We start from the raw sequence: 17,209 nt of genomic DNA on the forward strand, positions 1-17,209 counted from the left end.
AACATTGGTACCAGCAAGTCCCACTGACCAGAGACAGATGAGCAGCTCTGAAAGAGGTCAGGCTCCTGAGCCTCTGTGTGAGCCTGCATCCATCTCACAAATGCAGTGAGGGTCTGTGGAACTGGAGGACTGGAAGTAAAATATTCCACATTGGAACAATAAGCATGTGTGGTAGGCATAAAGGCACAGAGCTCAGACTTCATTAAGGTAGTTTTTATATTTTGAAAAGCAATATTAAAAAACACTGGAAAATGCAAGATAAACATAACAGTTGCTTCTACAAGTTTTAACCTTGTATTGCTTGGCCATTTTAACATATAAATTATTGCTTACTAGCGCTCATAAATACACGACACAATAATATGTACAGAGGCAAACAAGCATGAAATATGCAAAGGAAAACATTGGCAACATTGATTCTGGTAAATCAGATTATTTCATACATACCAGGTCTCATGATGGTGGATAACTACTAGCTGTAGTCCCTGAGAAGTTAGGTAAATACCTTGATTTGGGGGTTTCTGTTTTATTACTTTTAATGCAAGCTGACACCGTTATGGCACTCAAGAGGGAACAGGCAGGTGTTCTTACTCAGCTCATTGACTTCATCCCAGTCTTTAACAGTGTATAAGATGACAATAAATAGGCTATGCAAATAAATATTACTCTGCTTAAATGTTTAGTATTTACATCTTCCTTTGAAATTTTTACAGCAGAACAGGTCTTATTTCTGATAACACCCTTTCTTTTGCCACTGCTATGCAAATGAAATTTATTGCTATTCAAGATGATGTTGGAACCAAAAAGCTGTGTTAGAGAAACATCTAAATTTGTTGCAACAAAATCCCACTGCAAAGAGGTACAAAGTGACACAGCTCTTTCCTTTGTTCTATCTAATTACTCCTCTTAGGTACGAAAGAAAAAAAAAGTGTGCAGAGTATTTAACCCCAGATGTGATTGTGATAAATGGAATTTACAAGATTTATAGATTTTATACCACATAACCTAATTGCACTATTGAAGGATGTTAAAAAATCACACAATATCACCAGTGCTGGACCCTGGGAGAGGCTGTATAGTGCTGCCCTTCCCTAATACAGGGTTTACTTCTAGTTCTCCTCCTAACTTCCACTGCTAATCTTCAAACTGCTTGCCAGTCTGCAGCAAAGCTCTGCAATACTTCACCAGTGGAATGAAGACATAGAAGGGCCTTTTTTTAATTAGACATATTAGCCACAGGTTTGGGCTATTTACTTTTCCTTTATAGTAACAGTCCTAAGGCCCAATTCTCAACACTTAATTGATGCAGCCATGTTGGATCCTCACACCTGAAACTTGAATCTGAGTTATACAGGGCATTACAAAAACTAGTTTGCAAAGCTGTGACAAGTTGTCTAATTAGTCACTGCAGAGATAACAAGGTAAATGCTGGCTGTGTGCCTTCAGACTGATTTTATGCCAGCTGCAAGTGATAGACAACACCTGATTAGTGTGAAATTACAGATGTGCAGAAAGCCAACACCTCAGCTGGCTCAAAGCCTATTGGGATGAGTTAACCCATCCCTTTACTTCATTTTGAGTTGGCAGAGTGAGGAGAGTTCCAGGTAAGTCTATCAGGCTTTCCAATCAAACCCTCAGCACAGAGTCATCTTTTCTTTTTTTTTTTCTTGTCTTTTATTCTTCTCCAACTCAGCTGCTGCTTCACCCACAGTAGCCACCAAAAGTATCACAGAGCCAAATGCAGTGAACTGAGAAACAGCCCCACCTTCTCACCCTGAATACCTCTGAATGCTCCCTCTCCCACAGATTTCCAGAACAACTTTGTGGACTAGTGTTACACCTCACAAGCTGAAGCATGCAGGTTGGTCTACATACAGGTTCCTAAAAATAATGCCACAGTAAAAAAAAATTCACAAGAGGGAGCTCAAAACCCAGGAAAGCATCCAGGTAATGCAGCTATGTTGGGAATTCTAAGTGCTGTAGCCCTAGGAAGAACTGCAGAAACACAAGCAGCAAATTGTATCTGGTTTTTGTTCTTACACTGCAAAAAGGAGCCCACCACAGCTAGTATCTTCATTTGAACAGTTTTGGTCTGTTTGCACAAAAAAGTTATTTACAATATGTGCAGTCACATCTACAGAAGAACATAGGAAATTTTTACTCCATGGCCAGCAAGAGTTTATTTTTTTTTCTTTTTACTGGGTAAAAAGAAATTTCTTTTTTCTTAAAAAAAAATCATATAGTATTTGATAATAACAAAGTACAAGCAAATACATTTCTGAAACATCTGTTTCCTTTACAATAGATCTATACAATATTTCACAGATGGGAAAACTGAATGCATTCTACAGATTCCCCCACAGACTACTTGTTAAAGCTGCTTTTTTTTTTAAATCACTTTAAACCAGAGATAACACAATTAGGAAGAGCATGCTACTTCAGTATTCCCACATTTTAGTAAAGGAGCATTTTCTTGGAAGTCTTCCTCATGTGGAAGACATACAACAGAGATGGGCAAGCAATGCAATGTGTCCTCCCTGCTCTGTAAAGAGACCTTCACTGGCACTGTGAGTCAGTGCACAAAGACATGCCAAGGAGCACCCTCTGCACGTTCCTGTGGGATTCACTGGATCATCTCAGGGCTGCTCCTTAGCACTGGAAACCAGGTGATGGTGGTGCTTGAGATGTAGGTCAGCTGTAGACATTACTTTAGAAATGCTGCCTCAGCAAAGGCCCAGATGCAGTACTTTTACCTACATGAGAATTGTCATGGGGAGGGCTGTGAAAGGGACAAAAGCAGTTAAGGCACTCTGATGCTGAGAGCCTGGTGTGTCTGCAGGTAATTACACTGGTACCCTGTAAGGGGCACCTTTCTGATCTTTACAAACTAAAAGCATGTGCAAGTTAGGTGAAATTTTACTTCCTGAAATGGTATTTCCAATGGGGGGATTTAGAAATGTAGATGGATCTAGGCATTTGCCTGTGAATAGATACAAAAAAAGCTGTAATCCAAGCAGAAAACAAAGTTCCTGCTATAATAATTTATAACACATTAACTGCAGGAGCCAGTGCTAAATCTGAGATAACTGAAAAGGAAGAAAATAATATGTTTTCAGTATACAAACAATTGTGTCCATAAATTGCAACAGAAGTGGATTGGCTCCTACAGTGTGTTTTAGAAAGCATATTTTTACAGGAGCCATAACAGAGTGCACTGTTTACTGCTGACCTCCACATCACAACACATTCTTGAGTTTCATCTGGTTGCACTGCCTTGTTAGATTCCTGCTCCAGGTTGCTCACACATCTCAAATACTATGCTCCAGTGGACTCATGGGAGCTGCACAGATTGCACATTATTTTTGGCAACAATACTTTGGCAGCCTTGAATTAGTGAGGTACATACTGTGGTGAACTGGGAATCAACCCCCTTGCGGCATGTTGCTCGCTGAAATGTTTTGCTGCTGTGACACGATGATTCCTTTCCTTCTAATACTGGCAGAATCTGCATTGAAAGCTACACAGGACCAAACAATATTTTCACAGAAATCAAGCTGCTGAGCTCAAAGGACACTGCTCTGCTGCCTCAGGTCCCAGGGAGCAGCGGGAATGGCACCAAGCTTGCCCTGCAATCCTGCGAGCAGCTCCTTTGCTGGCTCTTGCCTGATTTTCCTGCGCATGTTGTGTGAGCTACTGATAAAACTCAGTAAACCGTTCTCCTATAGGGAAGCAACATGCTTGGCATAAACATTCACTTAATTCAAAGTGCTGCAGTTACAAGGTTACATGAAGCTGTGCACGCTCACGCTCGCGGCTCTATCCTGTGAGACAGCTCAAACAGAGCTTGCTGGTTGTCGATGACATGCAGGTGGTGGACGTATGGCTTCAGCTCGTGATGCTCTTTCGAAGGAACTTCATTGCCTGCAAGACAGGAGAAAGGGGATGGATCAGAAAGCTGCGCCTTGCCTGCTGCTCCTTTGTCCTCTGTCACAAAGTCACTGCTGTGCCACTTGCCGGGTGCTAGACAGCCAAAGGAAAGACAGCCAGTAACCCAAAGGACTTGCTGCTCAAGTGCAATGAATGAGGTAACAGCTAGATAGAGAACAGGAGAGAAGGAAAAAAAAAAAAAAAAAAAAGGCAATTCTGGGCAGCCAGCATGCATAAAGGAGGGGGACATGAGGATAACAAGAAGCTGACTCTTCCCAAGAGGAAGATTTAATTCTACTGGCAGTACAGGCAGTCCATCCCCTGTAAGGGTGCTTCAAGGTTTCCTTTGTGCTGCTCTGGCAGCACAATGGGACCTTGAGCAGGGGTGGGTATCCCAGCCTGCAACTCTTTAAAATTTTTAACCCAGTCCACAAGATAGCAGGCCCTGGATGATTTTGTTCAGAGCCAGTGAAAGGTGACAGCACAGCAGATGGATATGAAACCTCTTCAAAGCTGCTCTGACAGGCCCCTGTGTTTTGATCTGTTAGGCTTTTGATTTCTGATCTTGTAACAGAGACAAAAGTCATGCTGCCATTTCATGGGAATTCATGCAGCAAGAGGAATTAGCTGTGTAACAGACAGTCTGAAGGGTGGCCTGAATAGCAGTTGTTCTCTGGTACAAGCTTTATCCTCAAAATGGGCTTGTGGGACCTCCCTGCCTGTGAAACCATCCAGCATGGCTGGTACCAGCAGAGACAGATAAAATAAAGCCAAGCCCAAGATCCTTCAAGACAGGCAGAGAAAGCAACATTGCTGACTTCTGGCAGATGAGCAAAGCGGGAAAGCTCCATTCATGTCCATGTCCTCAATATTACCATAAAATGAAAAAAAACCACCAACTTCAAAATTCCCTGAACCAATCAGCTTAACTCATACACTTCTTCCCTCTCCTTTGTTTCATTATCATCCTTTTCTCCACACTCTCCAGCTGTATGAGCAAGTTTCCAGGAATCACCAACCCCTTGTTTCCGAAGTCCTCTCTGTGGTGCTGTGTGTGTAACACGGGATGTGAATGCAGCCAGCTCTGCCTGTGGCTGCTGATGGGGCTCCTGGGCAGCTGCCCTGAAGAGCTCTTGCAGAGCAGCCATCTCACTTGAGTAGTGTTGGAGAGAACAGGATAATGTGATAAATTTCTGTCAGGCTACAGAGCTGACCCTTCTGTTCTGAGGGAACAGGATCCCAGCAGCTGTGCTGCTCATAGTGAAAAACATTTGTATTTCTCATTAACACCTCGAATAACAAAAGCTTGAATTATGTTGTTTTTTCAAGCTGTTCTTCCTCACTTTGGAAATGCTATTATTTGTTTTCAGGATTTAGGATATAAATGTTAATTGCTTTAAACAGGCATTTCTGTTTTACTTGGAATCTAACCAGTTTCTAATCCAGAAACACTTTGGCCTGCAAGCTTAATATACATGATACAGTTCATAAACAATAATAATATTCCTTGCTTAGTTTTGTTTGAATTTCTTCCTAGAGTGAGATGCCTGCTGCTCTTAGGCCAATCTGGGAATTGATGCAGTAGAAAGATTCACATTCCTGAGAGCAAAATAAGCCCACTAGAAAAGGAAACTGTCCATAAAGTCTCAGTAAATACTCAGTGAATTCATTTCATGCCTAAACGAATTTTAGGGGAAAAAAAAGTGCCTACAGGGATGTCTGTATAAGCTGCTTTTTAAATGCCAGCTTCACAATAAATCAAGTCTGTGCTAAAATAAAATAACAATTGCCTACTTCAAACTACCAGATCATATGATAAATCTCGGGTATTAACCTTGGATTTATGCTGCAAGACTTACAAAATCACTTGGAAAAATAAAAAAGGCAAAAACAAGATGAAAGATGGGCAGGGAAAATGCAAAAAGCCCTCACATCACTGGAAGGAAACAATGTTACTTTTCATAATGCCAAATAGGAGACCTTTTAATTTACAGAGGCATGGTTTGGATTAATCAATATTTCCTTCTATATCTGAATTAAAAGAAGGCACATCTTGCTCCTTCTCCCCTGCTTTGTCTCTTACATACATTTACATACATTTATATCTATATATTTTATATATCTCTTTTTAGAAAAATTACTGAAGAACCATAATACTGAGCAGTCATTGTATAAAGGTAATACTGTATAGACATGTAGTAATTCTATAGAGCAAATGTTTAACAGAACTCTAAAAAGTACCTATTATTCTCCAAGGTATCTGTATTTATAATTAAAATTATGATTATTGTTCTTTTTGTTGGAGTCAATGCTGACAGCTGCTGAAAAGTCAGTGGAAAAAAGTTATTATTCAACTCTATTTTCCCCAAGGCTGCAGCACAGTTCTGAACTTCTCTTTGAAAAAGAGGTTTTAGTGGCCTCAATAAATGACATATTTAGTGGGTTTGGCTTAAAAACTAACTGCTTCCTAAAGTAGTTCTTCTGTCCCCTTCCTGTATTTAACATCTCTGCAGAGAATAAGAACACTGAGAAGGAGAAAAGCAAGGTTTCTCCTCTAAGCAGCAGAACAAAGAGAGCTGAAGTTTTCTGGCATGGTCCCTCAGGGTTGGATTCTCTAGTGGCTAATAAGGCAGAAAAAACAACAAAAAAAATATTTTTAAAAAAGCAACAAAAAAGTCCTCTGTGCAGCTGAGGCACTCACAGTCCTTGCCTCCAGCATTGATCCTCCAGTGTCTAAAGCAGGCACAGCTATATTTGCAGCTTCCCCTAGAAGAGGAAACAAGCCCCTCATTTCTTCCTACTCAGCCACTTTCACAAAACCCACTGGATCCTCATACCTTCCAGACTTGTAGAGTTTTGTGAAACGTCCTTGAGAAGCCCAGACAAACACACAATTGCTCTTGGTGAAGAGCTGAGTGAGAAGCTGTGGGGATGAGTACCATCCTTTAGCTGCTGGAAGCCAAGGCAGCTGCGAATTCCTTACCAAAACACTCGGACTGGCAGGAGACTGAGCTAACTCCTTGATAGCTGGGAAAGGCAGAAACAGCAGCATACACCAGGGGCCTTCATTGCTGAGTGCAGCTGGCACAGATCTTACACAGGCTTTGGAAGAGATGGCAATGTTTGCAGGAAAGTAATTTACTAAAATTTGGAAGCCATTCCTAGAAACATTTTGTAAACTAAAGCTAAAACTGTGGGTTTTGCTGTGTTGATCTTCCAAAAATGATGCCTTCTCTTGACCATTGGTTAAATAGGTTTTGACCACATTCTGTAGTAAACCTGAGCAACTGGAAAGAAAACGGGGAAAAAACACCAAACCAAAAACTCAACAAACCCTCAAGGATGTACAAAGGTAAAAGAAATAGGAAATTTTGTCTACTCACCAAATTGGTTATTTCTGCAATGTCTCAATGACCGAACAGTATCTGCAATCATGTGCTGCAAAGACAAAACAATAAACATCAGTGCAAAGACCTAGGAGAGATTCTGTCATCAGAAAAGCCTGAAAAATCTCCTTGCCCTACACTGAACAGAAAAAAGCAACTGTGGTAAGGTAGAAAATGAAGACAGCAGGAGAATCTTTGCTCTTTGTATCTTAGTGATACCATTTGATGAAACAGGGTTAATCAGAATGTCTTATTGATATCACACATTAAATGAGAACAACTCCCTAGGAACCTATGGAAAGTGGTAATGAAAAATAACCAAACAATTGCTCATTTTTGTTACAGCAACTTTTATTAAACTGAAAACCTACAGCAAGGAAGGCCTGTGGACTGGGTGAGTGCTTTGGTGTTCAAACACAGCTTTAGTGCATTATCTAAGGTATTGTGAAGTCTGCAGCCTCTCCTCCTGCCTCCACATCTGTATAACTGGACTGTAAGCCTCTCTGCGGCACAGACTGCACCCCTTAGTGTTCACTTGTGTAATGCCACCACACTCAGGCATCACTTTCAGCCAGGCTGTTCTCTCAGCCTAACCAGCACAAAATAAAAGAGCCCACAGCCCAAATGCTGCAGAGCAAACACCCTGACAGCTCCACAGGTATGTACCAAGTAAAACTGTCCTGTAGGTATGCTGTTTTAACAAAAGATAGTGCTTACAGGGATATTGGATGTTCACTTACATTAAGCAGAGGAAACAAAAGGTTTAAATTTGGTTTCTCATTCAGGCTCTGGTCATCAATTTATACAAAAATTGGGATTATTCACTACAAATTGGTAGAGGGATCTTATTTTTACAAGATACTACCCACAAAGTTCTTAAGCCATTACTTTTTAAAAATTTTACTGTTTCTGAGGCAATTCCTCACCAAATCTAGTAAATAAAAGAAGCAAATTGCAGTTAGCAGGAATGATCTGAAAGCTCATGCAAACAGCTGATGCTCATTTTACATGTCCCTCAAAAATTATTAGAGGTGGAAAGCATTAATTGTCTTGAGCAGAGTACGTTTAAGACCAGACTGATGCAGAAAAGCTCATCTCTCAACATCCTGGGAGTGGCTTACAAGGCTCCTCCACAGAAAAGCTTATCATGAGAGCACATTTAATGGAAACTTCATATTTCTTTCATCAGTAAATCAAAATAATTTTTCTTGTTACCCGCTGTGCTTCATTTGCCATGAAATTACACAATCTCTTGTGCTGATGTCCTTGCACTGATTATAATGAAGTTCTAATGAGACGATCTAGATTTCACGATCAATAATGTGAGTACTGGCAGTACTGAAACTTCCACCAGTGCTGCTGCTGTGATGTTTGGATTTTACAAGTCAGAAAAACCCACCCATCACATACACTGTAACTCTTTACTGTCTCTCCTTTGAAGTCAGTCACTGTGAGGGTTCATCCCAGGACTGGCTTCTGTAGGTGATGCTCTGGTGAGGGAAGAACCTCTTAGTGCAACATTTAAAGCAGAATTGCAGATCCTCTGCCCTTAGTATTCTAATTATGAATTTCTCTCTGGTTTCAGTTCTCTGGGACCCAAAAGTAATGCAGAAGCATTACAGCAAATGTATCTGCAAAGCAAATACTATCTCCTGTCTGCTTAAACAGGTGCTTGAATACTTGTTAGTGTGATAAGTAACACACATTTCTGTGGCTTTTCAGCTGCCCGGGATCATTAGCACTTTTTCCACTGAGGACAGCAGAGCCTCGGGCTTGGGGTTGCACAGATATTTGGGGGTGTGGGTTAACCCACAGCTGCACATACACAGTCCTTACAGCTGAAAGCTCTGGGTAAGCAGGTGTTATCGAAAAGGGTAATGGCCATTGACCTGTAATAGAGTTTGCTGGAGTGTGGCTAAGACATGTCATTGCTAAGACAGCTGAAGGCTGGAGAGAAAAACCTGAAGAAGCCACATTTTAGTGAAACAGCTAAGAAAATACCACGGAAATTCCTTGAGATGTGACCATGTAAGGCTATATTTTCATTTATTCCTTCAGATTTAGTTGAAGAAGTAAGTATAATACTAAATATTGATCTAACATTATAATAGACTAGATTTGACACAAAATGCAACTAAATAAACCACTGCAACCCCTTCACCTTTGCTAAAGCTAGGTAACATTCCTGAAACAACAGATCACTTCTTTTCCTTCTCTTGGCAAATTTCCTTCTTTACATTTTGAGTTAACTTTGTATCCACTGCTATAATTTCATGTCAAATAAAATCCAGTCATGGTAGGATTGCTGAGATCTAAGAATATAAAAGAAGCAGGGATTGTAGGGAGAAGGATCTTTAATAAAAGAAACTAATACAGTTGGAAAAAATAATGGTTCAGACTGACAAGTCCTCCTTCAGGTGGGATGTTTAATGTAGAAATGAAATATTTCAAAATAGTAATCCAAACGGAGACACAAGAAACCATCTTTGCTTTGAAATTCATAAGTGGAAATTCTAGTCATTTATGACAGTAAGTTCCTTCCCCAAAGCAGTAATCTGCTATGGTAGAATAATTCCTTTCTTCTTTTTCTGCAACAGCAAATTTGCAGGTGAGGTTCAGTGGCTTGATCCAAATCGAGCAGGAGTCAATGTCAATCCTAATTTTTCTCAGCTAAGGCCAGAAAGTGCTCAGCACTTCAGTACAGAACACCGAGGAGGACATTGTTCTTCAGGACAAAGCCCTTACAATTAGAAAAGAAACACGACTGATGAATAGGTGATCACGCGTACTGCATCCTGTGAGTTCATGGCCACTGACTAAATCCAGCTGAGCCAGGGCAATACCAGTGTGCAGCCCGAGTTTCCACTACACTGAAATTTAAATCTCTCCTAAGCCCCCACTTCCTAAGCTTGCACTATTGCCTGCATTCATATGCACAGGGCTGCATGAGACAGCATGTTTCTGAGAGCATGATCTGAATGATAATTTGGAGGAAGTGTCAATCAGAAAAACTCTCACCCCACAGCCATCACCTCAGCCTCTCCCCCCTTGCCATTTAAAATGCCCATTATCCATTTGAATGGAAAAGGTGAGATCCTGGCTCACTGAAGTCAATTTGCACAGCTCCCACTGCCTCTGGAAACACAATGGAGACAGAAAGGAAAGGGATTCTTACCCCAGGAAGCCCAGCATGTACTAAACATACACAATTACACAACAAACAAACAACAAACACAGCCTGCTAAGACTGGAAAAGAATTAGATTCTACATATTCACTAAATAAATATATGGGCCAGTGGAATGATTTTAATAACAATTATGGTGCATCAAGGGCTAGTTTAATTTACATGTTAATTGGATGTACTTCCAAGAGGCAATGAAGAAGAACATGTTAATGAGTTTTATGAAAACACCTAAAGGTCAAACAGTTAATGGACTTGGAACAAGAAAACCTTTCATTAAATGCAAATTAGTATTCTTGTAAACTCTGCAACAAGAAAAGGTATAGAAATCAAATAGAAACATGAAAAAAAGGAGCTCAGGTTCAAAAGTCAGAGCCTACATCTGCTTACAAGTTGAAAGACAACCTATATTATGATAGAATGTGAAAATATGTTCAACATCTGGTTCATTAATAACTCCATGGTTGTGTGTTCATTCCCAACCAAGTGTAAACACATGGAGAAAATAGTTGGGCACAATTCACCAACCAGAGCCATCTGCAATAAGAGTTCCATGGCACACCTGGACAATTGCAAAGAACATTTTGGTTTCTTGGTCAGATACTATAGGCCAAGAAAAAAAAATTCCAAGCTTCTCTACTCCACCACTGTTCAGATATATAGACTTAGGCTTTTAGTGCCATAGAATCACAGACTAAGCTGAGCTGGAAGGAATCCACAAGGATCATTGAGTCCAGTTCCTGGCCCTGCACAGCACCATGCCCATGAATCCCATCATGTGCCTGAGAGCATTGTCCAAACATTTCTTGAACTCTGTCAGGCTTGTGCCATGACCGCTTCCATGTGGGAGCCTGTTCCAGTGCCCAAACACTCTCTGGGTGAAGAACCTTTTCCTGAAATCCAGCCTAAACCTCCCCTGACACAACTTCAGGACATTCCCTCAAGTTCTGTCCTGGTCACCACAGAGAAGGGATCAGTGCCTGCCCCTCCTCTTCCCCTCAGGAGGAAGCTCTAGACTGTAATGAGCTCTTCTCTAGGTTGAACAGACCAAGTTCATGAAAATGTTAACAGAGAAAACCCCCAAACTGAACAAAACCAACCAACCACAAAGCAACAACAAAAACCAAACAAACCACCAAAAACCAACACAAATTAGGCAACTCAAACCTCTCTCAGTAATTCCATGCCAGAGTAGATGCCATATGATGCGTAGAGTGAATGTGGCCAAAAAGACATCATCAAGTGCCCTTATGCATAAAAAATACACTACTGATATTTACAGTTAGTTTAATTTGTACTTCAAACATTATTTTCTTCCTCATTTAACATAGATCAAAAAGTTTAACTTTCATTTAAGATCCCTAAAATTACAATACCACTTGCAGATGATAAACTAGAGAAAACTGAGGGGAAAAACAAAAAGGAAACATAATTCAGAGAAAGCTGAAGCAGGAGAATTTAACTAATATGAAGCAGCCCACGAGGTGATGCAAAGGAATTGATCTCACTGGGTATAAATGAAGAGTGGACTGTGTAGCAGTGATGATGGCCATTATTGGTTCAGCCATTTTACACAGAAGTAGAGGAGAAAAGAAGGAGAAGAGAGAGAAGCAGAGGAAAAGAGCAGGGGAAAGAGACTTGTCTGTTTCATCCTGCTTGCTCTTTTCTACCCCTGATTATTTCCTCGTGGTTCGGCCAGAAGAAAACCTTACAAGATAAGGAAAGCAAAGGGAAGAAGAGAACATAAATGTTTTGAAAAACAGGAAGGATAAAATTAGCTTACCAGCTTTTCAAAATTAACAAGGTTATCCAGAAACGTTTTATTTCCTTCATGGATGAATGTTACATCTGGGGGAAAAAAAGGAAAAACAATTACTATTCACAACCTCTTTTTTAATGCAAATAAATAAAATTACTAAACAGCAACAAAAAGAAAGAAAAAAAAAAGGTAAGTATCCCATTAAGGATTGAGACAATATCTTGTAACAGTGAAAAAAAAGCCTAATGATGACATGCAGAGATTATTAGATAACAACGATATTTACACATTGTTAAGAAGAAGAGTATTTTGAAGTGGGGGCAAGGATTTCTTATTAAACCTGATCTGTGCTACTTCTGGGATGTATAATATACAGAAGATGGCTGGGAGCAGGGGAGGGCACCCAGAGGGATGGCCTTGCATGGCCCAGGCTGGGACAGGTCTGTCCCTGAGCCCAGAGCCCCACGGGGGCAGAACCACCAGGTTCTAGAGATGGCTCTGACACCCCTTCATCTCCCTCTGTGGGACAAATGACTGTAAAGTCCTCCCCAAAGACAAGTCCCCAGCAGCGGACAGCCAGAGAGGTTAATCACAAGACACCAAAGTACAAAGCCTTGAAATAAGCATCATGCCTGGGGAAAAACGCTTTTATGTAGTGTTGTTGGAGGGAATTTGCAAAGGCAACAAAAAGGTCAGAGGAAAAGGTCTGTATTTGGCCCCAGGAAGAGAACTGAACACAGTGTAATGAACTGGGGGGAGGGAATATCAAGCAAAATAAACGTTGCCAAGTTAGGATACAATTAAAACAGTAGCTCAAGGCCATTTTTTCTGTTTTTCTAATGCGTATTAGGTCAGAAGTGAGACCTATCTTGGACATAAAGTACCAAGAATATGAATAGATTCCCTAAGGAAGTGGAGGCTCTGACTTCAATAGTGCACCCTCCAGGTTACTGACAGCACAGGCAGGAGCACCATAGCCCTGACCAGCTCTCCTGCATGGGAGGGTACCCAGGAGATCCATGAGCAGAAAACGCTGGAGGAACGAGATGGCACTCCAATAGCATTACTCCTGAACAGTCCCAGCCGTGGATGCCAGCGGGAGAACAGCACACAGTGAATGGGACAAGAGTCCCTCCCAGCAGAGGTGTCAGCCTCCAGCCCAGCGGCCAAACTGTGCCCTCAGCATGTCCTCACCTCTAGGACTCCCTGTGATACCCACACGGACCCCACGGTTATGGGGGACTTCAGGAGAGGAAACCTGCAGAGAAGCTTTGTCACACACGGCCCCCCATCCACCTCTACCTTCACCCTCTCTCAAAGCAGCCAATCTGATTTATTTCCTTGGATTTCAAAGGCTCACTCTGTGCCTGAGGGGCATTTTGTAATTGCTTGGAATTGAAATGCTAAACGGCTTCAAATGCTGCTGGAAACCCGGGGCTGGGACTCTCCTGGGGGGCGATGGAGAGCCCCTGTGCCCCTAGGGTTGAGTTGGGACAGACAGGATGCCAGCCCGGACATGCAGAAAGCACAGCACATGCTGCCAAAACCTCCAGCAGCACCTCCCCTAGCCCCGGGCTGCATCCCAAAAAGCAGAGGGAAAGGAGGGACCCTCTGCACCTCCTCTGCTGGGCTGCTTGGGGCACCCAGGGAAAGGGACACGGAAAGGACACGACTTCAGGACACTGGCAGTGCTTGTGTCTGTACCAGTGCAGTTAAAAACTGTCCATCACTTCTAATGAAAAACCTATACTGGAAGCAGAAATTTTCACACAGCTTTTTAAGTCATTGACAGCAATGTGTGTATCTCTGAGGGCAGAAGGAACAGAAATTTGCTTTGCAGCCAACAACTAAGAGTCTAGATAAATTCAGTGGAGCAGAAAATTGCATCTGAACTAGGTTATAAGGGTATATCACAGTATTTTATTACACATTTGAAAAATCTGCCTGATTCTCAAAAGCTGTGTCTGTGTGCTGTGAGAGCTCTGCATTTAAATTTAATTAACTTTTAAAAGGACACTCTGAAGTTATTTTTCATAATTTAAGATTTTTCTTTTTTTTTTAATTGAAACTACTTTTGTTCCTATTGTGATGAAATACACCAATTTGCCACGTTATTAATGATTTCTATGTTACCCATTCCTATTCTACTGGTCTTGGAAATGACCTTAATACAAATACGCTTGATATGGAATAAATTCCATTGCATTGTGCAATATTCTGGGAATTAACAACCTTGGCAGCATCTCCTTATGGACCACTGTACTGAAGGACATTACTGCATTAATTTCAAAGTCTGCTTGCTATCTCCAATTCAAGTTAAAGATACAAATGCTGTCTAGGTGCACGTTCTTACACACCAAATTGTAATGCTGCGCAAACATCATTGCTACAAGTGACTTGTGTCTGCTGCTTTTGTTTGCAGGCAAGAAGTACTCCAGAACACTTTGAAAATTTTGATTTTGAAGCCTTGATAATTGTATCCATCTGAATTATTGCAAGATCCTTTGATGTGTGCACAGAGGGGAAGTGTCTGGTGGCCCCCAAACTGTCACCAACTGATCTGGAGAACTGCCTTCAAACATTTCACAGCAGCAGGTTGGAATAAACAGCCTAAAGAGAACACTTTCAGAACACAGGAATAAACAAGTGAATTTGCCATGTTCAAAGACTAGGCAATTAATAATTAATGACTCCAAGACAATGGAATATTTTAAATACATGCCACTTAATTAGTTGTCCAGCTCATTGCATTAGCAAGTAGTTGTACTTTATTTTAAGACTTAAAAAAAAAATTATTTTAGATAGTAAGATTTTATTTATCTCTTTCAGACCTATAAGAGACTTGGAAATCCCCTCCTCCAGGAGGGAGGCATCTCCCAGCAGGCACCTCAGAGCAGCAGAATGACCATGGCCACTGGCTCAGGGGCCTGCAGGGTCACACTTCCCAAGGGAAGGGGATGTGGCCAAAGCAAAAGCACGCAGCTCTATCCACACTTGACAGGACACCATGAAGTTTTAAGACCCATGTGAAAATTGGGATCTTCCCACTGTCTTGAAAGGGAGTTTTTTATTATCCAGACCAAGTGCTGCCTTGTCAATACAACTATATCTGTCACATACTCATCTTAAGAGCATCCAAAGAAAAAAATCACCTTACAGAAGGTGGTTAAAATCACTTGTTTTAATTAACAACAGTGAAGAGCAGCCAAGCTTTTACATTACCTTTCAGAAGTAAGGGCATGAAGGGGATTTTCGGAGATTTCATTTTCTTGAATGCATCTCTGTAAGCTTTGTGATTCAGAGAAGGATCCTACAAAACCATTTGAGTAATAGACAGAAAAATCAATAGGCTATAAAAAGAGCAATTCTAAATCCATTACAGGCTTATGATCTGAACATGATTTAGATATAAAAGGTTTCTTTGGGATGCAAGGTAGCTAAAGGTTTTCTAAGCCAGCTGACATGCTAAACTGAACAGGAACGTAAACAGTGAAAGGAACAAAAGCAATTATGTTCCTCTAGATGAAGCAGTGCTAAATTGAGAGGAAACTGCAGAATAGATTCACTTGGACTGCTCTTTAATTTCCCCACAAATTTCTATTAGCAAAATCCCTTACTATATAGCAGAAAATGTATCCCCGAATGTATTGCTGATTAACTTCTTTAAAAAACCAAAACAAACATCACCAAACAGCAACAAAAAATACCAACAAAAACTGCTTTAAGATCCATGGAGCATGCTGGAGACTTTCAAAGAAAATAAGGTAGCATGTTTCTGTGGCATTGTGTAGGCAGTTCAAAAAGTCATCTCAATTTCCAATGTAAACACCAGCTCACACAGAATCTTTAAAACACATTCATTTATAATGAACTCCAAGTACAGAAGCATGACAGCTGGTAAAGGCTGCATCTCCTGTTCCCCGTGCCAGGCAGTGATCTTACCATGCACCCACTTCCGTGACAGCCAGAGGAAACATTTGCTTATTCTGCTTTGATAATGCTGACAAAGACCCTTCAGCCTCAGATTTCGACATTTGTTTTTTTAAAACTTGAGCTGGTCTCTTTTTCTCCTGATCTGCAGCATATTGCTTCAGATAAAGGTTGATTAGGTACCAGGGAAAAGGAACAGCTCCCAAATTGATGCTGGTGAAACTGCATTTGCCTCTCTCTGCCCTTCCTCCCTCTGTCAGGCACAGAGCCTCTCTCCTTTTCATGTTTGCAGACCACCCTGGAGCTATGGAGAGCCACGTGGCCTTCAGCAAATCACAGATCTGACATGACAAGTCCAACTCCAGACAATAACAGGCAGACTCAAAACAAATTAGGAAGAAGGAAGGCAGGTAAATCTAGCAATGTTCTTCTGCTGCCAACATCATACTTACCGTCAAGCTTTCAAGTTCAGTGAAAAGTTTCTTGAACTTCCCAGGAATTTTCTGAAGTGTTGGAAAACAGAGAGGGAAAGAAAAAAAAAAAAGAGAATTTGATTTAGGCAGAAAAATGCTGAGGCATTTTCTTTTCCATGAGACTGCTCTGGGTGAAATGCCTGCTGCTGAAAGCACCAACAGGCACTTAACCCCAGCTCCTCAGCTCCCAGGGCCCTCATTACAGACCATGTTCAGTGCAAGGCCAGCAAGGAACTGGGCCCTGCAGCCTCATCTTGGGGACCTGCATCCTTCTAGCATGGAAACTGCTTGTTAGCAGCTAGTTTTACTTTCTTCTCCAGCTTCCATGACTAAACATCCATATCAAGCTAGATGCAGTAACTGAGAATTCAGAAACTGATCACATTCATGTTAAATAATTTCTTGTAATCAATCTTGCCCCAGAACATGGGTTCTAGAAATTGACAGGTCTCACACTCAGTGCTGCTTTGTACATCATGCCAGTGCTGATCAGGGTTAACACTGGCACATACTGGTGCCAAAGTGAGACATTTCCTTAATGCAACGATTAC

At 41.2% G+C, this 17,209-nt stretch overlaps 1 protein-coding gene across 1 annotated transcript in view; it reads right to left on the bottom strand.

Moving 5' to 3' along the window:
• Nucleotides 1-213: 213 nt before the first annotated feature.
• RAPGEF5 (Rap guanine nucleotide exchange factor 5) overlaps nucleotides 214-17,209 on the bottom strand; it is a 155,937-nt gene continuing 138,941 nt past the window's right edge. The window contains exons 22-26 of the mRNA XM_058801400.1: nucleotides 16,638-16,688; nucleotides 15,478-15,565; nucleotides 12,280-12,344; nucleotides 7,311-7,365; nucleotides 214-3,921 (exon numbers count right to left, since the gene is read on the bottom strand). Of these exons, the coding sequence (XP_058657383.1) occupies nucleotides 3,803-3,921; nucleotides 7,311-7,365; nucleotides 12,280-12,344; nucleotides 15,478-15,565; nucleotides 16,638-16,688 (378 nt within the window). The 3' untranslated portion in view covers nucleotides 214-3,802. The remainder of the gene's footprint in view (nucleotides 3,922-7,310; nucleotides 7,366-12,279; nucleotides 12,345-15,477; nucleotides 15,566-16,637; nucleotides 16,689-17,209) is intronic.

This window comes from Ammospiza caudacuta, chromosome 1 (genome assembly GCF_027887145.1).
Source record: "Ammospiza caudacuta isolate bAmmCau1 chromosome 1, bAmmCau1.pri, whole genome shotgun sequence".
Classification (NCBI taxonomy): domain Eukaryota; kingdom Metazoa; phylum Chordata; class Aves; order Passeriformes; family Passerellidae; genus Ammospiza; species Ammospiza caudacuta.